The sequence below is a fragment of the Sminthopsis crassicaudata genome, chromosome 6 (genome assembly GCF_048593235.1).
Source record: "Sminthopsis crassicaudata isolate SCR6 chromosome 6, ASM4859323v1, whole genome shotgun sequence".
Lineage (NCBI taxonomy): Eukaryota > Metazoa > Chordata > Mammalia > Dasyuromorphia > Dasyuridae > Sminthopsis > Sminthopsis crassicaudata.
The window spans coordinates 204,271,538-204,298,490 of NC_133622.1; the positions used below are offsets into that span (position 1 = coordinate 204,271,538).

General features: G+C 38.3%; 1 protein-coding gene across 3 annotated transcripts in view; it reads right to left on the bottom strand.

Annotated features, from left to right (window-relative positions):
- SCUBE2 (signal peptide, CUB domain and EGF like domain containing 2) overlaps positions 1 to 24,777 on the bottom strand; it is a 91,360-nt gene extending 66,583 nt beyond the window's left edge. For 2 of the 3 annotated variants that reach the window (XM_074276040.1, XM_074276039.1), the window contains exons 1-7: positions 24,513 to 24,777; positions 23,389 to 23,511; positions 16,320 to 16,445; positions 11,759 to 11,893; positions 6,309 to 6,434; positions 2,218 to 2,334; positions 1,163 to 1,249 (exon numbers count right to left, since the gene is read on the bottom strand). In XM_074276040.1, coding sequence (XP_074132141.1) covers positions 1,163 to 1,249; positions 2,218 to 2,334; positions 6,309 to 6,434; positions 11,759 to 11,893; positions 16,320 to 16,445; positions 23,389 to 23,511; positions 24,513 to 24,609 — 811 coding nt within the window. In that variant the 5' untranslated portion in view covers positions 24,610 to 24,777. Of the gene's footprint in view, positions 1 to 1,162; positions 1,250 to 2,217; positions 2,335 to 6,308; positions 6,435 to 11,758; positions 11,894 to 16,319; positions 16,446 to 23,388; positions 23,512 to 23,621; positions 23,729 to 24,512 lie in introns of those variants that run through there. The other variant, XM_074276041.1, reaches the window with a different exon arrangement.
- Positions 24,778 to 26,953: the final 2,176 nt, after the last annotated feature.

The window sequence follows — 26,953 nt, forward strand, 5'->3', positions numbered from 1 at the left end:
TCTCTGAGGTCACTTCCACACCATGATCAGTGATCCTGGGACCTATTGATCCATAATAAGTCACTTTACTTCTCAGGGCCTTAATTTACTTCTCTGTAAAACAGGAACAACCATCTTAACATGACTTATGCAAGAATGCTGCTGAAAGAGAATGTCTTTGTAAATCTCAGAATGCTGCAAAAATAGAAGTTATTATAACTGACAGCTTTCTATGTGCCAGGAAAAGAGGTGCTCCGGTGCTGAACAAAGTACATTCGGCTTAAGCCAAGAGAACCAGATTGTAGGCCAGACTCTGCCTGAGTCTGACTAAGCTGTATGACCATGGACAAATTATTCCCACTGCTTGGCCTCCATTATGGTCAATAATCTATCATGGTGAACTATTGTGAATAATAATGGACAATTGTATAAAATTCAGTCCCACATTATAAATGCCAGGTTGTTACAGGCTACTAAATATGAAATTAGTTGTTTGGCTGAAATAACACCAAAAAGTCTTCAAGGGTTCATCCTGAATGTTCTATAGACTGTTCTGGCTTTTCTTTTTGCCAGGAAAAAATATGATTTGAGTCTATTTCCATTGCTTTGGTGGCTATTCTATATCTAAACCTCACTCCCTAAACTTTTATATAAGAGAAGCAGTAGAAAATCATTATATGAGGGCAATCAGTCGAATCTTGGACTTTCAGAGATATAAAATGGTTCAGAAGCCATCTAGACCAAGGATCCCAGACTCAAGAGTTCTTAAGCCATAGACACTCGAGTTGAGCTTTTCCTTTTACCCAAGAGAAAGCTGAGACTCAAGAGGGAAGGAGTCCTTCAGGCACAGAGAGATTATGTGGGTGCTCAGGGCCAGTGATCTGCTGCCTGCTCAATAGAAATGCTCTCTATAGGATCTCCAACAAGGCCATGGTCAGCCAGGCCCCACTCAAAGGCCTCCCCAGGGCAGCTGGTTACACTTTTCAATGTTCAATAGTTCTAAGAGGCCCTAGACTGAAGTACAATCCACTTTCCACTTTATTGAAATTTCCTCTGGAGCCAAACAGAAAATGAATCCATCTTCCACATGAAATGCTTCAATAAGGAGCAACCCCCCCATAACCTTCTCATTAAATATTTCTGGCCTACAATGATGTAAGTGATAAGAGGTTGTTCATCTCACCCATAAGTAGTCTCCGTTTTACTCTTTTGTCACCATCAGCTATCGGTGATGTGACATTGTTCTTCATTAGCTCTAAGGTGGACTCCTCTTTATTAGAGAAAAAAAATAAAAACAAAAGTTAAGAAACTGTTTCTACCCCTAGAAGAGGGGTTCTTAAGCATTTTTGTTTTGTGGACTTCTTTGGCAGTCTGATAGTTTTTGAATAATGTTTGTGCATTAAAATAAAACTCAAAGTATTACAAAGAAAGCCAATTATAATGAAATATAATTTGATAACTCTTAAAAATTCACAGATCTACTGAAATTTATCCATGGATGCTTTGGAAGTTCACTGACTACAAACTGAACCTCTACTCCAGGGTTACAACTTCTTCTGAATTCTTAAATATGCTTTAAAAATATGAGCTATATGATTATGTTATTTCATTGGAGAAATGAAGTAATAATTCCTGATGGTCAACTCATCCTTTTGTTATTTTGAAGGAAAAGAAATGAAAATAGCAGTATCTCCATCATTAAAAGGCACAAAAGCTTTCAAAAGCATTTTTTACATGTTTAACATATCATATTCTCAAGTATCAGGAGCAAATATATGCCCTTTTCTAGGATGGAGAAAAAAAGTGTAAGATGTGACAAAAAAAAAATCACTGAACAAGAACTAAGGTGGTGTAATATGTAGAGTTTGGGACCTGAAATCAGGAAGACCCAACTTCAAAATGTGCCTTTGACCTTTATTATCAATGTGACCTGGGCAGGATACTAAACTCAATTCTTTCATCTATCTATCAGATATGGACAGGAATACCTGCAGCACAAAAGAGATAACAATGCAAAGCAGTACTTTGTACAGCTAAAGGCACTATATAAACACCAACAATGATCATGCTTCTATTAATATAAACTATATCAAAAGAATGTTACTGTGACTAGAGCCAAAAGCCAAAGGGCGATCTTAATGGAAGAAGTGCTGGGTCACAGAACACCCACATCCACAAAGAACCTTTGTCATCAGAAGCATCATTTTCTGATAAAACAGAGCCAATACACATACTGACCCAGGCAGGATTTCCCATCTGTGTGTGCCCTGAACTTTGGGTGGCAACTACACGCAGGTCCTTCATCTGTATCATCACATATGTGCTGGCATCCACCATTTCCATGATTACATGTCACTGAAAAGAAAACACATGGATAAATAATATGTTGAAAAGCCAGTGAGACTTGAAATCTCCTCCCTACCTTCCACTTTGGGTAAAGAGTCTAACTTCTGGGTTTCTATTACCTCAATCTGTAAACTACCTTAACTGCTTCGAGGCATATTGCTAGATCAGAGGATTGGAAATCCTGAAATACTTTCTGACCTATGAAATCTCCAGAGCCAGTGCAATGAAACCCAAGGGACATTATCAAGGTCCTGTAATATGCAAAAGCAAGTTCAACAATTTCTGACACTGGCCCAAAGGAGAGAACAGGAAAGCTCCCACAAAGTGCAACAGAGAACCTAACTCTATATGATCTTGAGAAAGAATCAGTTCTTTGGAGTTCTCAGTATCTGAGATTTTGGCAACATGCCCACAGTTAACAGAACATTTCTATGGCTATGCAACATTCTCCAAAAAGGTCTCCTCGAGGTTTCTTCCTATCCCTCTCTACTTTCTTTGTGGGTAATCAGTTTTGCAGACAGCAATGCAATGGGCTAGCCTGGAAAAAAAAATGCCTGGAGTTTCTTGCCTCTTGCCCTGCAAGGTTACTGACAACTGATGATTGTTGGCTTCACACCTCAGCTGCCCTTAACAAAATAAGAGAGATGTATTAATACTAATAATGTATCCTGGGAAATATATGAATAAATCTCATTTGTGCCTCAGTTCTTCTCTCCGCCCAAAACAAAAATATAAGCTGACCATAAATTGCTGATATTCAAAAAAAAACAAGTTATACTTAAAATTATGATGGGAGGAATGCAAAAAGCCTTGATGCAACCCACCATGGTTCCAAAATGAAAGGGCTTCCATTATTTATGTATTTTGCTATACTAAGGGGAAATTACAATACAAGCACCTGGATTATTTTGTTTCCAGATATCATGTTGTGGTATTTGGGGGTGCCTTGATTTTAATTAAGAACTCTTTCAGAACTATTTATTTACCAAGTGGCAAAGAAGATAGTTTTATTTAAAAAAAAAAGGGGGGGGGGGATTCAGTAGTATCTGTGGTTACCAGAACTTTTGACAGATACTTTGCATCCTCATACTGCTATGTAAGACTACCTTCTTGCATTATTAAATTGGCAAATGGGGAAGGTTCAGGCATCTTCTGTGCCTACTTAAGCTAGAGCAATGAAGCCAGCCAACAAAAATAAAACCATAATGACTGATTATCATCTCAGCCAGCTAATTGGTGTAAACAGAAGGAGTAAAGTCTTCTCTCTCTAAAGTAAAGTACATTATTTAGATAAATGCACACAAGTTTTTATTTACTATATACCTACTTTATGGGCTTCATTAATACAGAATTCTCACACATGGTTTTTTACTTAGTTCTACTCAAAATATTCTGTTTTATCCATAAGTTTTCAACTTTTTCAGAAGGGTCTTGACCAATTTTCAGTATCAATTTATGTTTTTAAGAATGAAAGGAAATATTTATTTGGCGCTCATATTTCTCCAGCTAATGTTTTAATTGACAATCCTCTTTTTCGTTAAAAAAAAAAAAATCTTAGTTCCCTCTAAGGGGACAGAGTGAGAGATATTTGAGGAAATCTAGGTAATATAAAAAAGTTATCAATAAAAATCTATTTTTAAAAATAATGAAAACCTGCTATATCTAAACAATCTAGAATGCTCCAGACCAATCGTTTTATTTTGATTTGGTTTAAAGACAAGAATGTTGAAGGGAGACACTGTGAGAAGCTGGTATTCATGTCAAAGTAACGTATCACTTGCACACACAACACATATAATTAAAACAACATTAACCTTTCTAGCCCTCTCCCACCAGCAGCTGTTTTAAATTCACTCTGTTTCTATTTCAATGCCCAAACTCTTTAGGTCCTCAATTTCCTCTAGCCCCATGGAGCCCCTAGAATCTTTCATTCTCTTTGAAGAACTCTTCAGAAACCCAAGTAAAATCGCTGCTACTGTTACAGAACTTTCTTCTAAACTAATATCTCTAAAAGAAAGGAGGGGAAAATTCCATTTAAAAACTGCACATTTAAGATCTCAGCCTGTCTGTTAGGCTTTACAATGCTCTAAAGGAGAAGAATCAATACTACTCCGACTCTAATTTCTTCTGATTTTGAAAAGTAAAGATTACAAATTTACATATCTGGCCAGTTAATGGATTTTAGTCATTATTCAGTACATTATTGTAATTGCTAATGACAACAAAACTTCATTTCTCAAATATTTGTGATTTCATTGCTATGGATTCTACCAACCAGATGTGAATTCCTCTATGCCTTCAGAGATGGTTTTCCAGAGGACTTGGACCAAAATGTTTATAATCTTCTGACCATTTTATAACCATGTGACTCAAAACCTGGTCATGAGCCTCTTAGTACTTAGTTAAGTAAATGGTTGTTATTCAGCTGTTTTCAGTCATGTTCTATTCTTTGTAACCCCATTTGCGGTTTTCTTGGCAAAGATACTGGAGTGGTTTGCCATTTCCTTCTCTAATTCATTTTATAGATCACAAAACAAACAAAGGTAAGTGATTTCCCAGAGCCACTTAACTTGTAAATGTCTGAGGCTGGATTTGAATCCAGGTCTTCCTGACTCCCTGTTCTATCTCTTGCACACATAGCCACTAGAGATACATAGTCTGTCAGGAGCCTAACAGATTGGCAATAGCAGCCACAGTTTACAGCCTGCTGACCCAACCCTCAAGAAGCCATGCTCAAAAAGCTCCTAGTCACAGAAATTCACACACACAGAAATAACAAAAACTCCCCTTGATGCAAGTCTCCCCAAGGCAGGCAGGCCTATGACAAACACTCGGATAGACCCTAGGCCCAAGCCCTGGCTTCCTAATCCCACACCCAATGTTCCATCCTCTGCACTAGCAGTCTTAAAGTTTGACTTGCAATCTCATGGATTTTACAGACTTACAAGCACTTTTCAAACCACAAGGATGGTAGTGTAGATACTACCCTCCTCATCTTACACACAAGGAAACAAAATCTCAAGAAAGGTCAGGGCCCTGGTCTGTGACTATCAAATTAGCGCCAGAGCCCTGCCTTCTGATACCACATCCGGTGACAAGACTGTAAGTTCTCCATATATTAATCATCAGGGACTCCTAGATTTAGCATCCAGTACAACACTCCTGATTTGTTTAGCAGACTTTTAGGCAATATGGAGCAGTGACCATGATTATTAGGAAAAAGCTCATCATCTCTCAGATGAGAAATAAATCTGCCTTCATCTCTAAGTATAGCCTATTTATTCAAAACTCTCCCCCTATAAATCTGTATATAGTTTATTCTTGCTGAAACTACTATTTGAAAGATTGTTGAACCCTTTCTAAAAAAAAAAAAACTTGAATAACAAATGTTTTTTTAATCAGTTGGAACTTTATTGCCATAATTATTTTTCAAAGCTTTAAGGGATAAATAAACCTGTATTTCCATGCATTTAGAGATCTGGATTCTTAAAAGCTGCACTAACTGAGCATTTCAATGTGGCCTGAAAGGCTCAGTAGTGGACAAGAGGACCAGCCTGGCTAAATTGTGACAGGTTTATCACTAAAAAGTTGTCCATCAAGAGATGGCCTCACGAATTTATTTATTAAGGCAAAATTACAAATCTCTTGAATGTTGAAGCATTTATTACAGGGAAAAAATCCTGATTGATTTTTCTTCTCTAAATTTCTTTGCCATTTGCTTCTTTTGGGATCTAAGACTTAATTTTTTAGTACAATTCCCAATCATCAGTTTACTTCTTTCCTATGTAGCTAAACAACAAGTTGAAACTTTTGTCTTATGTGCTAACCGTCAAACTCTGGATTTTTCTCAATGTCCTTAACCTTCATGACACCTAGGACATAAAGGAGGTTAAGTAGTTGACTGAGCAAGTGATTAATGAGAGCATCAGAGTGCTGTGTGATAGGCTTCCAGAAGACAAGAGCCATCCCAACTCCATACTTACAGATGCAATCCCTTTGGTTCTTGGCTAGTGCAAAACCAGGCCTGCAGTCGCATGTTACTCCTCCCTCCACGGTCTCCTTGCAGAGGTGGCCACAACTGTAATCCTTATTCAGGCAGCTTAAGCCCTCTGCAAAACAGAGTTGACACACATGGGCACAAATGGTCTTGAGTCAGGCTGCCCAGAGATATAGCTTGCCCTGAGATGCCCTCTATAAACTCATATGTTATAAGAGCCTACTGTGTGACAAACATGTATTAAATGCTCCTGATCGCTCAGGAATTGTGCTAGGTTCTGAGAAGTAGAGAGGAATAACCCAAAAAGCCTATCCTGGTGGATTTTAGATCAATCAGTAAGGGAGGATACAGCACAAGTAAGAATGATACAAGGAAGAACACAATAAGGGCAGTGAGATTCAGACAAGATACCTTAAGAAAATATACAACAGAGGCAGTCACTAGGAGGAGGTATGCATAGTACTTGGACTGGGCTCTGAAGGAAGAGTCTATTTTTCAATAGGGGAGGATATTCCAGTGAGTAGAACAGCTTATGTGAAAGTGGGAGACAGGAGGAAAGAACAGGTCAAGTGGTCCAAACTGCCATACTGAAAAATGTACAAGGTAGAGCAGTTTGAAATGTGCATGGAGATAGGTTGAGGACCTTAAATGCCGGCTGAAGAGGTTTGTGCTGAGAATGGTAAGGAGCCATGACACTAGCAGAAGCAGACTTGGCAGATGTGTGAAGAATACACTGGAGAAGAGAAATAGCAGGACTGAAGAGCAAGAATTCAGGCTTGGGAGGATGAAGGATTGGACTAGGGGAACAGAAGACTGGATGGAGAGGAGGAAAGTGATGGGAGAGAATGTATGGAAATTCAATCAGCAGAATTTGGCAGCTAATGATGAAGGTAGTAAAGGAAGGGAGAAAAAAGATGACCCTGGATGACTAAGAAAATACTTGGCGACACCAACAGAAGACAATACATTAAAATATGTCAGTCACTTCTCAGGGACATTTCTAATCCCACCTTTTAATAAATATGCTGCCCAATTAATGAACAATCAACCCACTTGAAATGTTAGTAGGAATCCTATGAAGTGATTGCACAAGAACGAAATGTGATCTTTTAATCTATTTATGTCACATACACTGTGAAACTTGGCATTAGAATCCCTTACTTTTTTTTGCCTCCCAATCTTCTGGTCCCAATATCTGGTGATTTTCTCTACCAACATTTTATCAATTCAACAAATATTGATTTAAAAATCTCTCTATGTCAAGCATTGTACCAGGCCCCAAACTAAAAAGATAAAAAGTGTCTGCCTGTCTTTGAGTTTACAACTGTATATGTCACTGACTGTGAACCAAGAACAAACTCTTGATATTGCAAGTTTCACAGTTTTATATGTGATCATAAAAGATACTCATTACTCCGAGAACCAAAAATCTTCAATATAAAATGATCCAAAACTATTTATTATGGTCTATTTCCCTTTTCCTTCACTTACTATACCATAATGAAATCTCAACTTCTGCTACCCAAATCTCATAAATCACTTCTACATAAAACAGGATGACAGAAATTTAGTACAAATAAACCATATAATATAAAGGTAATACTTCCCATAACCCTTTATGTCTCTCTTAAAACCATCGTGTTTGTATCTGCCAGCTATGAGCCAACATCACACCCCTGCCCTCCCTCAATATGCTGGGTGCTGGTCCTAATTCAGCTCACCGCTGCCAACAGCTGCTGCCAATTAAGAAAGAAGGAAACTTGCCCAGAATTAGTGGAAAGCTCTCTTATTGCTCTGGCTAATGTAGTTTCTTTGAGTGGCATTTTCAGCCACTTGGCAAGCCCTTTTGATTGCTTTCCTTTGCAGAAATGGTCTATCCAAGTTGGTGCTGACTGACTCTTTAACAACCTATTCCTTTTGATCACCATCCTCATAAAACAAGCTAACCAACAATATTTACTTATTTGTATTTATAGAAACCAAGCACACAAATGCATAAATTGAACATGTCAGTAACAGCATTTGGTAGTGATGGAAGTAATTAAAGATGTTTATTGGAATGGATAATAATGACAATTCTCAACACCACAGGAAACATAGTTTGCTTGCCTGACACCTGAGATTAAACTGTGGATGATATTTAGATTGTCAACCAACAATGGAAATTGGGGAGGGGGAGTGGTTAGAACATCCCTGAAGCTTTGGTATTATTCCACTCATAAAAGTAAATTCCTTTATTTTTACAGAGGTGTGGTATGAAATTTACAAATCATATATGGAAACCAGATCAAACTGACATGTGAGATGGACAAGTATAATCATATAAAGTGAAAGAAGAGATTGTATATGGAGGACTCTAGGCATTGTATAGGAAGGATCCAGACTCAGTCCCCCCTGAAGATCTTTCTTCTTCATCTCTAAAGATGGCACTCCTAGGGACACCAAAGGGGCCATTCCCTAGTAGCTCTGAGGCACTGGGCTTTTCTCTCCAAAGCCAAATTCTCTCCAAATTTTTTGGAGAAAAAATAAAGAACCTCAAGAAATGATTCTGGGGTTCAGCTAGAAAGATGAGCCTCCTTCCTGCCTAGGATTATTTTCTGCAGACTTGGAAGCATCTCTTCTTATTTCACAGCCACAGAGGAGAAATAGCCATAACATGTTAAGGGGTGGCAGCTTGTCTTGAGAATCAAGGTTGATCTGGCTTTGAAAGCCAACTCCAGGGGCCTCAGTTTTTCTCGTGTGCAATACAGAGAGTGTAGCTTCTACTTGGCAGGGCTCTTTTTAGGTCTGGGTAAGAGAATGCACACATAGTGCTTTGTGAACCTTAAAATGCTTTATGTTGGCTATTATGATGATAGCAAATATTTCTAGTGATCAAAACAATTGCACCAATTGGGTGCAATGGCCTAGAATCATAGTTTCAAGCTGTTAGAGCTGAAGGAAGTCTTATAGAATATTTAGTCTGACACCCTCAATTCACATAAAAGAAAGCCAAGGTCCAAAGAGAAATCACTTGCCCATAGACACCCGCTAATCTGCTTTCTGCCCATAAAGACCTTCTCTGAGTCTCAGCTTCCTCACTTGTAAAGCAGAGATAATGATATCTGTAGGACCCATGTCATAGAGTGTTTATAAAGCTTCAATAAGATAATGTAAAGAGCTTTAAAGACCTTAAAGTGTTACATACATTCCACCCATTATTATTGTTACTATAATAGAGCTAAGACCACGGATAGATTTTCTCACTCCCAGGTCTGTATTTTAGCCATTTTGCCATATCTCAACTTGAGAGATTGTTTATTTAGACAGCCAAAGCAACCATGGATAGGGATAAAGACAAAGTATATGTCCTTTCCAGACATAATCTCTATTGCTTCCTGATCATGAAAAAATAGGGAGCTAGTTTTCTGGACAATTGACATTTCTAAGTATAAAATAAACAAGTAAACAAATATCAAGAGCCTCGAACCTTCCTAAGCAATTAAACCTCCAAACTGAGAAACATCAAATAAAAATACAAATCTGTTTTTAAAATGTGATCTTTATATTTGACAGTTATTTAATTATTGATTTCTTTTAAATATTATTTTAGCTGTCAGTTGTGGGTTTTAAAACTTAAATATCAATTTAATATATAAACTAATTTTAAAAACCCTCCCCTCAACTTGGCACTTTTAACCTATTGTTCTATTTAAGAATTTAAAAAGAAAATATAGAAGGAATTCTTAGTTACAAACTGCTGTATTTTGTTGACTTATGTTGATATGAATTTGCCAAGCAATCAGCTTGAAAAGCAATAACAAATCACAAGAAAAGTTTCCAGGCCACAATTCAAATTCTTGAATTCATACTGCAATCTTATGAGAAAAAAAAATATATATTTTCAGTTTAAATGTGCTTCAGAGGATTCAAGAATGTCTGAAATATATAATTTTGGAAACTTTAAGAGAAGATTCACATTCATTCTGTCTCTTGTTTTAAGGAGGTTAAGGGTTTAAGGAAGTGGATTTTTGCTGGGTACTTAAGCTGAGGATAAGGGAGTGTTATCAGTTTGAAAGTCTTCACTTTATTTGAAGTGATGGTTGCAATAAGTTTATCTAAAATGACTGAATGAAAAACACATAGTTACCTAAGGATCAAATTACTTTCTATGATATCAGGTACTTGGATGGGAATAATTAATCAATGACTTTCCATGTTACAGCCTAGATATCCAAGTGTCAGACTACAATATTCTTCCTTCTGGTAAGAGAGCTTTAAACAACAAAAGAATGGATGCTCTGCTTCTCAGATTATTCTGCTCTACTGGTTTCTTGAATCCTTTCCCACAGTGAGAATTTTACATAAGTCTCCTGAGACAAAGATGCCCCAAATCCTACAAAACATACAAAAGAGTCCAAAGGACCCAACTTGAAAGCCAACATCTACTATTCCACTGTCAATCAAGAACTAGTGCATCGCACAATTTCAGAAATGATCCTGATTAGCTCCAGTATTTTGTGACTTCTCCTGTATTAAACATAGCAGTATGCTTTACCCTTTAAGAGGGCCTACAAAACATTAAAATGAACTGCCTGATTTCCACTTGAACGTTTTTCTCTGTGTATATTTAGCTACTGCAGAAGAAATTGTTTAAATAGGTACTTTAATTGTGCATACATTCTAAATGAGCCACTCTGAATGTAAAAAAATACTCATACTTCCTTAGACAGTTAATCAACTAGTTAATGGAGAAAAAAAGTTCTATTCATTGGAAATTAATAAGTAGTACAGAGTCAAAGGGTGTTAACAATGTTTAACGTACAAGACAGTGACATTTGGTAGTTTTTCTTAATAAACATGATGGCAGCTCATGTTTATATGATGTTTTATATTTACAAAGCACTTGGCACATTTTCTTAATTTAATAACAATGAAACAAGGGAGAAAATAACGATCTGCACGATATAACGCTTGGATGAGTAAAAAATTTTCCCTTCTTACTAGTATTTTGAAACATGTCTGTGTTCTAACTTGAAGCAGAAAAGTGGCCTAACCCCAATTCATTCACTGGTAACCATGTTTTAAAGGTTAGCGTTTCAAGCACAACATCACTCCATTTTTTGAAAATCTGAATCACAGGCCAATCCAGCTTCCTCATTTGCAAAGGATAAACTTAAGACTGAGAAGCTAGATAACAAAACCAGGACAAACAACTGACATTTATAGTACTTTGCAGCTTACAAAGCACTTTTATCATGAGGTAGATGATGGAACTTAATTTCTATATTAAATACAAGATCAAAGAGGAGCAATGGCCCATCGACTCACTCTCTCACTCTGCCATTCTGTGACATCTGTTAACATTTTCAGTTTTCTGTATGATAGGCACCTAATAAATATTTGTTAACTGATTGTGACAAAGTCCTAGTAACATAAGAAAAGTTCCATTTATACCTTCTGCATGGTGAATGCACGTATGTTGGTTGTCACTCAGGAAAAAGCCCTCCTTACACTGGCACTCATAGCTCCCCATGGTATTGACACATGTGTGCTGGCAGCCACCATTGTTGAACAGGCACTCATTCACATCTGAAAGAGGAAGGAGTGGATTTATATCAGCTTTGTCTCGCCATTTCCCCAGCCCAGACAGGTTAAGTCTAATTACAAACAAAAACCTGTTCAGGATTTTATTACAGGAACTATATTAATCCACAATACAGTCCTATATTAATGTCTCAAACAAACATAGATACAAATTCATAAATATAACAGAAATTATCTTGATGGTTAAAAAACAAATCACTGTGACCAATATAAAACTAATATTCAATACCCAAAGTCATGTCCCAAGATTTAACATACTTTTACATTGACAGGAATAAAAACAGAGAATGATGATTCAAATATATTTACTTTTTTTCTACTTTTTTTTGCTATCACTATCCTCTCTAGGCACAAGAAAATTCATTTTAAAATAACTTTTCTAGGATTCAAATTTGAAATCTTACACTCATCTGTTCACTAGGCAGATATTGGACTAAACAGATGGGACCTGTGCCATACCCTAAAGGCTAAGAAACCTGGCCCATTTTAAAACAAAGACTGAAGCAAATTCCAGGGGATGAGCCTTCCTTAGAACACACCTTACCCTGGTATTCCAATCTGTAAATCTAGTATTAGCAAGAATAATTTTTATTCTAAGTTCAAAATATCTGATTCACTTTGTGTGTGTGTGTGTGTGTGTATTATATCTTTGCAATTTGATACTGAAAAGATGCTCTCCCTATATGTTTTGTCATATTTCAGGAAAGAAGCTGATGAAAGTATAATTGGGATTAGGAAAGAAAGGTTTCAGAAAAAGTGAGTTTGAATATATGTATATGTGTATTCAAACACACACTTAAGTTAGATACCTGGATTATGGCTGGCAGAAATCACAAGCTTTTCTTGGCATACCCTGAATTTAGCATAAGCACTAGGAGTATTTGAATCCTAGCCTAACAAGGGTTTAACTCTAGATGAGATGTTTTAGAACCTATAAATCTCAATATAATGTGAAACAGAATCTGTTCTTCCTCTGTCTCTGAGTTTTGGATTCCTACATTTTCATTATTTCTTAGATGTGGTTGATGGGGAAAAATGAAAATGTTTAAGTTTTGTTTGTCTAGTCCTTTCACTTTATTTCAAATGTTGCTCTTTTAATTATCTTTAAACACATTGCAGGTTTACTCATGTGAACTTCTCACATCACTGTGAAGTAATTCTACAAAGAAAAAAAACAGAATGCAGGATGAAAGCACTATCTCTCTTTGGAGTTAGAAATGGAACCAAAAGAAAAGAACCCAGGGCTCATGATTAACCTGCCAATAAACACTTATTAACCAACACCACCAAATATCTAGACTAGTTTTTTTAAACTATGAAGCCCAGTTGATTCATTCATTCATTCTATTGTTTGTTTCCCAACATTTATGGAGACTCTATCATGCTTTCAATGCTATAATTGATACAAAGATTGTGGTAGTGTGGTAGAATAGAATGAATGCTGAATTAGGAATCAGTCCTATGGTTAAAGGCCAGTTCTCTCTGTGCTACCAGTGAAAACTTGGACAAACGGCAACCTCTCTGTGCCTCAGTTCCTTAATCCATAAAATGAAGGAAGGTGAATTAAATAATTTCTAAGTTTTTTCCAGCTCTAATCTGTGATTCTAAGAAAAACTCATAATCCTTTCCCTCAAAGAGTTTATAGTCTAATAAGAGAGAGAATGCGGTCTCATCAAAGCAACACCTTGTGCCAGGGGAGGGAGGGAGACAGTGCATGCATGAAAGCATGTGTGTGTTGGAGGGAATGGGGAAAATGGAGCTAGAGGGAAGAGGAACATCTGGGCCAAGATGAAAAGGATTCTACAGGCAAAATGAGAGGGACAAGTTGTTGAGGAGAGGGCGGGAACATGAGTCAGCTGTTGTGTAGAGTATAGGCCACAGAGCATAGAAGTCCTGGGATAACTCTTAAGAGTTTAGACCAATACACAAGCAGGGAAGATTTTTGCATGTAAAACTTTCTGTGCTTTAGGAAGATCATTCCTGAAAAACAGTACACCTGAAAAGATATCAGGACTGAAGACAAGGGAGACCAGCTGAGCGGACCTGCAGGAATTTAGGTGAGAGAAAACAAGGATCTGAGCTAAGGTGGTGGGGAGAGAAATAAAAAGGAGGGAATGATAAGAGACATTAAAGGGGCCACATTTTTAAAAATGTCATCTAGTTGGATATGCAAGCAAAGTAGAGGAAAGAGTCAATGATAATGGAATATTAACATTAATGAAAACAAGAAATCAAGAGGAAGAACAGATTGAAAAGGAAATGATGAGTTTATTGGGAATAAGTTGAATTTGAGGTGCCAGTGGAATAACTAGATAGAAATATTTAGCAAAATGGAAAATGTAGGATTGCAGCTTGGTTGGAAATAAAGATTTGCAATTATCATCCTTTGCCCTTCAACTCTTGTCTCTCATAATTTAGACCACATCTTACCACATAAGTTAGCAATTCATCAATACAATTCAACAAACATTTGTCAGATGTCTATTTTGTACATGTTCAGATAAAGTACGTAAGATCTACTGTCAAGGCAAAAATATAAATCTCGGTTGCTATTGAATCAAAGAGGAACAAAGTATTCTTCCTGAAAATGAAAAGAGCTACTGTAAATTTAATCAACAAATTAAATAATTTCCTAGATTTTAAATATATGTTCAGGACACAAAATTTATTTTTGTCCTTGGATTTTCTTTCCTCATCAAATACATTAGTGCAGGGGTTCTCAAACTACGTCGGGCCAGATGCAGCCCGCTGAGGATGTTTATGCAGCCCGCCCAGTTATGGCAAATGGGCCGAGGGGAGGAGACAGAGTGTGAGTTTTTGTTTTTACTATAGTCTGGCGCTCCCACAGTCTGAGGTCCAGTGAACTGTCCCCCTATTTAAAAAGTTTGAGGGCTACTGCTTAGTGTTTATGTAATTCCCTGGCTTGGCATCAATTGTCCCGAACTGTCCCATTCCACTTGGACCACAGACCTAGAAGAACCTCTCTCCTGGCCTGGACTAGGAAATACTGCAGAAGCAGCATTTTGTATGTAGTGAAAAAAGCATGGGGAGAGAGAAAACTTGGTTGCAAGTCTCTGCTCTATTGTCCACTGGCTTTATAACTGCTAGCAAGTCAATTTATTTCTTACTATTTTCTTATGTATAATGAAGATAATAATAATGCCTACCTACTTCAGAGTATTGTTTTAATGAAAGTGCTTTGTATTACTGGGACTACAAGAATTAGAGAAAGTTGTATTTAAATAAAGTAGACAGAAACAAAGCTGCTGAATGAAGACCTGTATTTCATTCTCCATTCCAACATCTTCCTTTCAGTCACATATTTCAACACAATTTACCAGGAAAAATAATTTCTCTCAATATCTTTAGGCAGTGAGAGAAGTCCCTGTTTACTGGGAAACAAACATAGAACAACCTAATAGCTTATGATTCTGTGATAAAACTGGAGCTCAAGAGTTTCCCAAACTCCTATCTCTGGGACTGTGGTTTCTCATCCTGCTTTACTATAAATCACATGAATATCATGATCAATAGATAATAACATGGTCAATTTTGGAAATTAAAGGTCTGTGCCACAGGACCTTCTCCAGACATTCATCTGCACATCAAACATAGACCTTTGACCACAAATGGAATTTGGTTGGCAAGACCACAAAGAGCTGCCAACATACGTTGTAGGAGAGGGCCAGCTAAGTCAGCAACTCCCTGACACCAAGTTAGTTATTCAGAAGCATCCACACAATTCCACTTCCAGCCAAATAGCTTGTTTTCAGTAGTTCTGGAGAAATCTTATCTTAAGAAACTAATTAATAAATATCCTTCAGTATCCCCAGCTCCATAGATTAAAAACTCCAGCAGATGTGTGTGTGTGTGTGTGTGTGTGTGTGTGTGTGTGTGTGTGTGTGTGTGTGTGTGTGTGTATCCTTAAGGAAAAAGAATAATGGAAGTGTTCTGTCTCTTCTTCCCCTGCAAAAAATAAAATAAAATCTACCTGGCTCAAACCAAAGGACACACTTTGATTCTTCAAAAGAAGAGGTTTGCGTGATTCTAGAGATCTGAGAGAGTCCCAGAATGGCATTAACTATCAGCAATGATACTTCTAATAAAATATTCAGGTCTATCCATGATTCTTATAAGAAAACAAAAATTAAAATTTGATCTTAGAATAATACCGGTATACTATAAGATCAATCAGTAATAATGATAATATTATCTCATAAGCCTGGGAAGAATAACATCACAAATTATTAAAAATCATTAGGAGTTCAGATTCCCCATTTGGACAAAAATAAAATACTGATTTTGAAGATGTTCTGCCTTTATGCTTATTGTTTAAATCCAATCAAGTTATAGGTAAAGGACTAAGTTAAGGAAATTAATGCTTACAATTGTTTGGTACTATACTACTTACCAAGACAATTATGACCATCTTGAGCCAACATGAAGCCATCATAACAAGTGCAGCGATAATTGCCTGGAATGTTAAAACATTCATGCACACAGTCTCCATTGAATTCATTATCGCATTCATCAATGTCTGAGGAATAAAGTAAAAGTCTATAAGATGTATGCTATATCTTTGATAAAGACAGGTTATGATATGAAACTGTATATAACAAACATTCTCTAAAATCATCTTATGAATTGACTGTTCCAATACTTCATGAACTTTGCTGTAAAGTGATTAGATCAACAAAGCTTTTTTTCTACTTTTAAAGTTTTTTTTTTTTCAGAAATGTCTCTGTCCCTACCATTCCCACCTCCAATTATATACACAAGAACTTTTCCAAAACCATTGATAGTGGCTGCATGTGATAACTTATAACATGTTCTATTTCAGCAGTCTATCACTTGTCTCATTCCCTCTCCAGGGATCAGTCATTACATAATGTTCAGCTTTGTTTTATTGTATTTCCATTATTGTAATCATTGTTGATATTACTTTTCTGTTTTGGCTTATTTTACTGTCAGTTAATACAAGATTTCTTATCTTTCCTTGAAATCATCTTCATCATGTCTTACAATCCAATGAGATTTCATTATATTCCTATACTGTAATTCATTCAGTCATTCCCCAGGCAATGGACACCACTTTGTTATTACAAAAAGTTAGCACTTCAAGCTAATGTTTCCACTGAAATAAACCACACAATGTAAATAATTCTTGATTAAGCAAAATGATATAAAGAAGCTATCCTGAATACTTAAACCTAATTTTTTCTGTTTTTATTTATGTTGAAAATCAGATTCTTTTTAAATAACTGTTTTCATTTAAAGAACCAATAGTAACAATCTCTCTGGCTGTGCCTTACTTCATTTATAAAATAAGGACACTGAACAAGATGGTCTATAGAATGCTTTCCAAATCTATGATCCTGCAACAATAAGAGTATTCCTACTAACCTTAATTTGATTCGTGATGTTTTGTAAAATACAAAGGCAGATTACTTAATGTATACAATGATTACAATCCCCAACTCTGTGTTCTAGGTACTGAACATTTCAAAGAAAAACAAATGACTTAAAGTGCCATGTCATTATTTTATTTTAGAAATTTTTGTTCTTTAAGGAATTCAGCCAATAGGACCACTACTCCATTTAATGTCACATTTTTTCAATTTTCAGAATTTCTAAGGAACAGAACTCTATTCTTATCTTGCAGACATAGCTGCTATGAAATTTTAATGGACAAATAATTTTAAAATTGCAATCTGAAAGATCATTTAGTCCAAATAACTGCCAATGAGAATCCTCTCTACAACATTCATGACAAATGGTCAATCAGTCTTGGTTTGAAGAAATAGCTTGTCTGAAAAGGTCACACTTGGCTCATTTTCTCCAGAAAAGACTCGCAAAATGAAGTTGGTAATAAAGAGAAGATGCCACAGGTCTAGACCAAGTGAATGAAATTCATTTGTTGAGAAGACAGTTGCATCTCTGAACTATAATCTCCATACATTCTCCCTCTCTTTTTTTCCTTCAAAAGAACATTTCAGTTTTGAATTCATAACTGATTTACAATCGATCCTTCAGGTAGAAGACAATCATTAAAACAATTATTTTAAATTAAAATAAGACATATCTGCTATAAATTGTGTAAAGGTTAATTTAAGTGCCATATATAAACAAAACCAAAAACAAGATATCTACCTGCAAAATGTTTTAAACGCTAGAGCATCCATGAAAAGTAAACTTTTAAAAGGCAGTTTATCAACAAAAAATTTCTGTAGCATAGAGAACAAGGGGAATAAACAGAAAATATTCCCTCTGATATTTTTAGTTATGACCAAAGAACTGCATTATAAGTTTACATGAATATAAGTCAGTGTCATAACACGTACTTATGAAAATTTAATGGGATCCACACTGAATGACAGACATGACAGTTACCTGCTGCATAATAATCTGGCATAAATGTTGGATAGTTGCCATAAAGGACCCAGGGCAGAGCTGGGGGCTTAACTTGTAATTTCATTGACAGAAGAAACGTTCAGGTAAGCAAACTCCCTCTGCCAGAGCAGATCAGTATCTCCTTGGTGTGGACTAGTCTTAGAGGGCTGCTTAGTTCAATGAAAAGTAAGGTGTTTGCTCAGGATCAGCCAGCCAGAACACAGCCAAGGCAGGCTTGAGGCAGAGCTTGCTGACTTCAAGGCCGCTCTTACCCATTCTGTATCTCATAAATTCCTCAGCCAGGATTAATAACCAAGGTCAAACTGAAATTCTCTCTTGCCTTGGCTAGTTTTCTAGTATCTATCATAAATGCCATTCAATGTTGATGGTAGGCAGTAAGGTGGCACAGTGCACAGAGGACACAAATACCTATTTTTCTACATAAAAATCCTAAAACTAAGGCACATTCCCCCTCTTCTTCCCTGAAGTTCTCTCTGTGCTTCCACCTAGTAGTTCAAGTAGTTCTCTGCCGGGGGCTAAAATAGCAATTCCATAATTGTTAGATGGACCTTCCCAAGCTATGTAATCCAACTGATACTTGAATATGAATTTCTTCTCCAGCATTCCCAAAGAATTATCCAGACTTTGTTGGAAAATCTCTCGTAAAGGGTAACACATTATCTGTCCCAAGTCGGTTCATCCTACTTTTTAGATAATTTATATTAAAACAAAACTTGCATCTTTGCGAATCCTATCCATTATTTCCAATTTTGCCTTCTTCAGCAACACCAAGCAAATCTAATCTGTCTTCCACTGACAATTTCAATTGAATTCAATAAAAATTTTATTAATCAGCACATATGGGATTTGCTACGTCCTAGAAAGAAAAAACCAACATCTTTCACTCTCAAGAAGTTTACATTCTATTAGAACACTTAAAGGTAGCTATTAGGTCTCCCTTGGGTCTTCTCTCATATAGAATAGAAGCTCTAGGTTTTCCAGCATCTTACTTTGCTTATAACAATCCCCTTCAAAATATTATAAGCAAAGCACTTCTACCTTCATCTGAGTCAATAAGGGTGGAGGAGGCAGCCAGATGGCACAGCAGATACAGCACCAGCTCTGAGTTCAAATGTAGTCTCAGATACTTAACACTTATTAGCTGTGTGACCCTGGACAAGTTACCTAACCCCAATTGTCACACACACACACACACACACACACACACACACACACACACACACACACACACACACACACACACATACACCCTGAAACTTGGCAAGGTTTTACACAAAATTATGAGTAACAACTCTTGATTCTGGCCACTTGAAAAGTCCAAATTCACTTTCTCCATAAAAATGGCAGGAGAGACCATTTAAATCTTCTTCTGCACTTCAGATACAAGCATACCACATTTAACTGAACTTTGCAGATAATGTGTTTTTTACAAATTGAAGGTTTGTGGCAACCCTGCATCAAGTAAATCTACCAGCACTTTTTTTTCCAATTTTTTCCCAATTTTTCCAATAACATGTTCCCATTATGTCTCTGACACATTTTAGTAATTCTTGCAATATTTCAAACTTTATTATTATTATTATATCTGTGATCAGTGATCTTTGATGTCGTTATTGTAGTTGTTTTGGGGTGTCATGAATTGTATCTACATAAGGCAACAAACTCAATTGATAAAGATTGTGTAGGTTCTGACTACTCCACCAACCTGGCCTTTCCCTGTCTATCTCCCTCTCCTCATAATATTACTTAAATTTAGTTGAAAAAGCAACATTAGGGTTTAAGAGGACTTACTCTAATTCTGATTTTTTTTTTTAATTTTGAGTTTCAAATTTTCTCCTTCCATCCCATTCCATCTCTCCTCCCCTCTCTGGGACAGTAAGCAATTTGACTTAGGTTATAACATGTGTAATTATGTAAAACATTTCCATGTTAGTCATGTTATGAAAGAAAATATAGACCAAAGGGGGGAAGGGGAGAACATGAGAAAAAATAAAGTGGAAAATAGTATATTTCAATCTATATTCAGACTTCATCAGTCCTTTTTCTGGAAATAGCATTTTCCATAATGAATTCTTTGGAACTATTTTGAATTTTTTGGAACTGTTTTGAATTATTGCTGAGAATAGCAAAGTCATTTACAATCGATTATCATATAACATTGTTACTGTGTATAATGTTCTCCTGATTCTACTTAGTTCACTTTGTATCAGTTCATGTAAGGATCAACTCCAGTTTTAAAAGAAATTTTGCTACAGGCAAGATGCTATCCAACAGTATCATGTGCTGCAGAAAAATCTTTTGTGAAGGGGAGAGTCTATTGATGCAGTAAACTTCATTGTTGAATTATTTCAAGAAATTTCCAAAGTCACCCCAACTTTTAGCAACTACTGCCCTTATCAGTCAGCAGCCATCAACACTGAGGCAAGTCCCTCCACCAGCAAAAAAATTACTCCTCACTGAAGTCTCAGAGTATGGTTAGCATTTTTAGCAATAAAGTATTTTTAATTAAGGTATCTACATTTTTAAATATACTACTATTACACAATTAACAGACTATAATATAATATAAACATGATTTTTCTATGTACTAAGAAGCCAAAAAATTCGTGTGACTCACTTTATTGTGATATTTATGGCAGTGGTCTGGAACCAAACCCTCAATAATTCCGTGGTATGCCAAGTTTACTAAATATACAATATGTATAGATCTTTTCCTGTTCTGATAGTACAGTGAAAGGATAAAAGGATACTAGTGATTAAAGGTTATAAGAAGCACTATTGAAAAGGGAAAACATGAAGAATAGGAGAAGTTAAAGTTTACATAGTTCACAACTTGATTTCAGTCAGAACCTGTTTTGATTTTAATCTTTGTGAAGAAAACCTTTATGCCATATAAGAACAAAATCAGAAAAGATCAATCACAGAAAGCTTCCTGAAAGAGGTGAATTTTCAATCAGGTTTTGAAGAAAAAGAAAAAGAGGATTCCATACATGACAAATTTGTTAAAAAAAAAAAAAAAAAAAAACACTAGGAGATAAAAATACAAATTGTGTGTAGAGTGATACAAGAAAATTTCTTGGGGCAAAGGAAGGAGTCATGTAATGACATTGGTGAGATAGAGTGAGTCAGAGAAAAGGAAAAGGTGTATGACAGAGGACCCAGGATGCTAAATTTGGCATAAAATGAAATAGGATGCTGCTGGCTCTTAAGTGTTTGGTTCTTGATAGGAAAGGGACAAACACTCAATGATGCATCAGTAGCATATTGTTGAATACTAAACCATACTAAACATTTAGAAAGAGAGTATAACTCCCTGCCAAAATAAGTTTATAACGTAAAATAGTCATGTTGCTATGAATACCTAGGTCCAGTGGCAAGAGGAGTTTCTATCACCAAAACAAATAATATACAATGATTAACAGTTTTGCCCTTTTGGTACTATAAAGATTTTATTTCTGTGGCTCACTTATGATTAAGTATATGGTTCATGTTTTTCCCAATCCCATCAGGAAAAGGCATGTCAACAATATAAAATTTATCTGGATAATTTAGCAACCACTCAAATACCATAATCTCTATACCTACATCTAGGTATTTCAGTTCAATGAGTATTTAACTGTTTTCTTATAAAAGATCAGGATTCTAAAGGATAATAATGAAATTCAGAAAAATCCAGATCCTTTGACCACAATTCACCAAATTCAAATCCTCTGCCTAAATGGGCAAGTCAAAAAAGTCTTTATTAATCTCAATCTATTTAAGAAGTCAAACTATTGTTCAAGTGTACGATCTATTTGGACAAATCTTGATATAAATGTTTCTATTCCACTTTTAAACACAAACTCGTCACTAGTGATGAAAATAGAGTGAAGTACCATATATACAGGTCCACCCAGAAGAGTCTTACAAAGTATGTTCATTATATTATTAATCAATTTATCAAATTATTGCCTGTATAATTCTAAGGAAGAAATTTAAGATTAAAAAAAAAACCTAGATTTTTTAAAAAAGCATTGCTTTTACCCTTAAACAAATGAAAAGCATCTACCCACACTTCAAAAACAATTCATGTGCCGTTTCTTCCAGGAAATCTTCTTTCTTTAAGACCCCAGTTGGAAATTATAAACCTTGAATGGGCCTAAGAAGTCATCATGTACAACAAAGTCTAGAAAGACTAGCTGCAGCAATAACATGAAAACAAAAGTAAAAGTATAAACTTGGCAAAGACAAAATTTTCCTTTCTGAGTGGATGACATGATGGTGTACTAAGTGAAATCCAAAAAATCAGAAACTAATTGAAGCAATTATAGCTTCAATAAGGTAGCAGAATACAAAAGAAATTCATAAACACCATCTGCATCTCTAGAGAGTACTAACAAAACCCAGGGAAAATAGGTTCCATGTATAATAATTACAGAATATATAAAATATATGGTAGCCTACCAAGATACACATAAGATTTATATAAATACATAAAACACTTATGACAAAAATAAAGGGAAACTCGGAAATACCTCATCCTCTCATAATTGGGCAACTCATTATTACCAGATCTCATACTATAGTACAAAATAGTGATTTTTTAAAAATGGATACTAGTTTAAAAAGAAAGAAAGAAACAGAAGCAACTAGGAACAGTAACTCAGTGTTTGATAAAACTGAGGATATAAATTACTGGAGGAAGAATTTTTTTTGGACAAGAACTCCCAGGAAGACTGGAGAGCAATTTGGCAGAATTTAGGTTGAAACTGACATTTTACATCATGTATCACCAAAAGTTCAAAATTGACACATGAACTGATAAAATATCAAATCACAAAAAAAAAAAAATCAGGAGAGAATAAAATAACTTTCACAATTATGACTGAAGGTAGAATTTCAGAAATTAAAGTGATCAAAGGCGCTGGGGTATGATGGAAAAACAGATTTGGAGACAAGGAACAAGAATTCTAATTCCATGTGCTGGTGATGAGTGGTGGAGTCTGGGAAAGGAAGTCTCCCTGGTCCTCAGTCCTGGCAGGATGAGGGAGCTGGATTCTAAGGTCCTCTCCGGACCACGGCAAGTTTACCTTCACACTGCTCGCCTTCGCCTTGGTAGCCCGGCTTGCAAGAGCACTTATAGGACGTGGGCGTGTTCTGGCAGATGGCATCTGCATGGCAGTCGTCGGTCCCTCGGGCACACTCGTCCACATCTGCAAAGAGGAGAGCTCAGCGGATCCCCGCACTTGTAGGAGGAGACTAGACAGGTTAAGCTCTTTTCTTCTAGCCACATGTCCACCCAATCTGTCGCTGCCCACCTTACCAAGCATGCAAGCGGCGTGGGCCTTCCTGAACTGCGAGGCAAACAGAAACTAAAATGTAGCCTCGGTGTTAGACATTTGTAACTAAGCTTTAAAACAAACTATCCGTTTCTGAGACGTAACCCGCGCCCTTTGCACAGGCTTATAGACTGGTAGAAATATCTGGTGAAAGTTACTCTTCCTGAGAAATGATCAAACTGGGAAGTAATTCAGGTGGAGTCAGTTCCTTTCATCACAGGCACCTAACTCCGGCTGCGGAAAACTCAGGCTGGTTCCTTAAAGAAGCACTTAAGGGCATTCCCGGCTTCCCCAGCAGCCAGCCCCACGGCAAGTAAAAGCCCCGCGGAGCCCCCGCGCCGGCCGCCGCTGAAAGGACGGAGGAGGGGACGCACGGGTGAAAGTGGGAGGGGGAGAAAGGAAAAGGGGGAAGGGGAAGGAGGGAGAGAGGAGGGAAAAAGAGGGGGGAGGAGAGGGGATGAAAGGAGAGAAGGAAGAAAAAGGGTGAGGGGAGATTAGAGAGGGAAGGGGAGGGAAAGGGAGGAAGAGAAGGAGAGGGGGAGGGGAAAGGGTGAAAGGGAAGGAAGAAAAATGGGAAGGGAGAAAAGAGGAGGAAGGGGGAAGGGGAGGGAGAGAGGAGAGAGAAGGGGAAAGGGAAAGGGAGGAAGAGAAGGGGGAGGGGAAAGAGTGAAAGAGGAGGAGAAGAGAGGGATGAAGGGAGAGGGAGAGAGGGGTGAAGGGAGAGGAGAGAAGGGGAAGGCGGACGGCGGGAGGAAGGGGAAGGAGACGAGGACCGCGCAGGGAGCTGTCACAGACCCGGCCCCGCGCCGCCCCCGGCCCCCCGCCTCCCGGCCCCGCGCTTCCCCGGTCCCCGCTCCACGCGTCGGGACGCTCACCCGCGGGCGGCGGCGAGGACAACGACAGCCCGGAGAGCAGGAGCAGCAGCAGCGGCGCCCCCGCCGCCCCGCACCAGCCGCGGCCCCGGCTCCGCATCGTGGAGGCAGAGGCGGCCGCAGAGGAGCGCAGCGCTGCCGGGAGCCGAGCGGCCGCCAGCGCCGAGGGGCGCGAGTGCGCGTGAGGGAGAGCGCCCTGCCGGACTCGCGCCCGCCGGCCGGCCGTCTGACACTCTGACAGCCCCGGCTCGCGCCCGCCGGCCCCGCACTGCCCCGCCCCCCGGCCCGGCCTCATTTTCACCCGGGGCCGCGAGGACACGCCCCCTCCCTCCCCGTCAGCCTCTCTCCCGGCCGGGCCAAGGGGGCGGGGCCTCCAGACGGGCCCTCTCCCCGCCCCCCGGAGGCCTGACCCACACACCTGAGGAGCGCCGAGCTCTCTGCCGTGGCTCCGGCGCACGTGGCTGGGGCTGCTGCACTCCCTAGCGCACCTGTTGTGGGGAGCGACTCGTCCCAGAAAAAGTGGTCGTCCCTTCTCTCCCAAGTGTTCAACAGTCATTAAAGTGCCTAACGGGTGCAAGGCATTGCCTCCCTTCTAAACAAGTTCAATCCAACAAACATTCATTAAAGTACCTAATGGGTGCAAGGTATTCACTCCCTTCTAAACAAGTTCAATCCAACAAACATTCATTAAAGTACCTAATGGGTGCAAGGTATTAACTCCCTTTCAAGCGAATTCAATTAAACAAACATTCATTAAAGTGCCTAATGTGTGCAAGGTAGTAACTCCCTTTCAAGCGAATTCAATTAAACAAACATTCATTAAAGGACCTAATGTGTGCAAGGTAGTAACTCCCTTTCAAGCGAATTCAATTAAACAAACATTCATTAAAGTGCCTAATGTGTGCAAGGTAGTAACTCCCTTTCAAGCGAATTCAATTAAACAAACATTCATTAAAGGACCTAATGTGTGCAAGGTATTGCCTCCCTTTCAAGCGAATTCAGTTCAACAAACATTCATTGAAGTGCCTAATGTGTGCAAGGCTCTGTGGCAAGCAAGCTCACTAGGAGCACATCTCTAGAGAAAGCTCTCGTTTTACAGATAAGGAAACTGAGACTCAGAGAGGCAGGGTTTGGAACTAAGTCCTGTGGCTCCGGAGAGCCCGTGTTCTTTTCCTCCGTTCTACCCCCAGCTTCTTCCCTCTCCTCACAAGCCGGCAAAGTCCCGCACCACTGCGCACCTCCGTCTGGGAGCATCCTCTCCCGGGCTCACTAACCGTTACTGCTGGCTCCATCACTAACTGCTGTCCACCCCACCACAGCCCCATCATTGGCTCCAGGTTGGAGAGGGAAGGGACCCGGAGAGCGGGGAGCAAGGAAGAGCAGGGAGATCTGCTCCGGCCGGGGCAAAGGAGCTTTCGGGGAATCTCAGAATCTCAATGGGAGAGACCTTAAAAATCTCTTGTTTCTTGTCTAATCTATTGTACCTAACACACACACACACACACACACACACACACACACACACACACACACACACACATTTTTATTTAGCTAAAACTGGGTATAAAAGATCACAGAACGTCCTCAGAAAAAGGCGAACTTTTTTGCTCGTCAACAGACGAGGAGTATAAAAGGGAGATCTTGTAGATCTGAATGTAGTTTCCATTCCTTGCCCCGTGGATGGCACCAGTGATGAGGGTGACTTTCTGTATAAGAGACAGCTTTTTTTTAAGGTCCATCTGGGGAGCATCACCTTGAGTCATTCCTCCTCTCAGTGCCCGATTATTTGGGGGGCAGAGACCCACAAGTTCTATAGGAGCTGAGATGAAAGCCTCCCTTGTAAGCTTCCCTCTGGGCCCGGGATATTACAAGGCGATGTACCCAAGCACTTTCCTGTATCATCAAAACATCCGGACACAAATCACAACTGCAAGTCCCAAATAGAGCTCCGTAGGCACACGGATTCACACCCATCTCTCACACACATACGCGGCTTTCCTCTCCATAGCCCTTCCTCCTTCACCCACGCTCTGAATAATTTGAGGAGGTTGGTTTGTCCTGTAGACTTACTGTTGCACATTTCTATTTGAGAAGAAGAAGAAAAAAGTCTCTTTTTAAAAGGGAGGGGCGGGGCCGGATGATGTCTTTTTGACCTTTTCATCCCCAGTGAAGGCAGGCAGGTTCCATCCTTTTCTCCCTCTCTCATTCTGTCTCTCACTCTTCCCTCCCTCCCCCTTTTGCTTTGTTCTGAGAGAAACACTGGCCATTTCTAGTTGTAAGGATGGTTTATACACATTTGTAAATCTTCACTTAGTGAAACTTTCCCTGTCTTTGTCTTTGTGTTCTTAATGGTAGCCATAAATTACTGCTTTCTTTTCTCATTGGTCTATCAGGCTTCATTGCTTTTGAAATGATCAGAGTTTTTTTTTTCCCTCCTTTTAAAA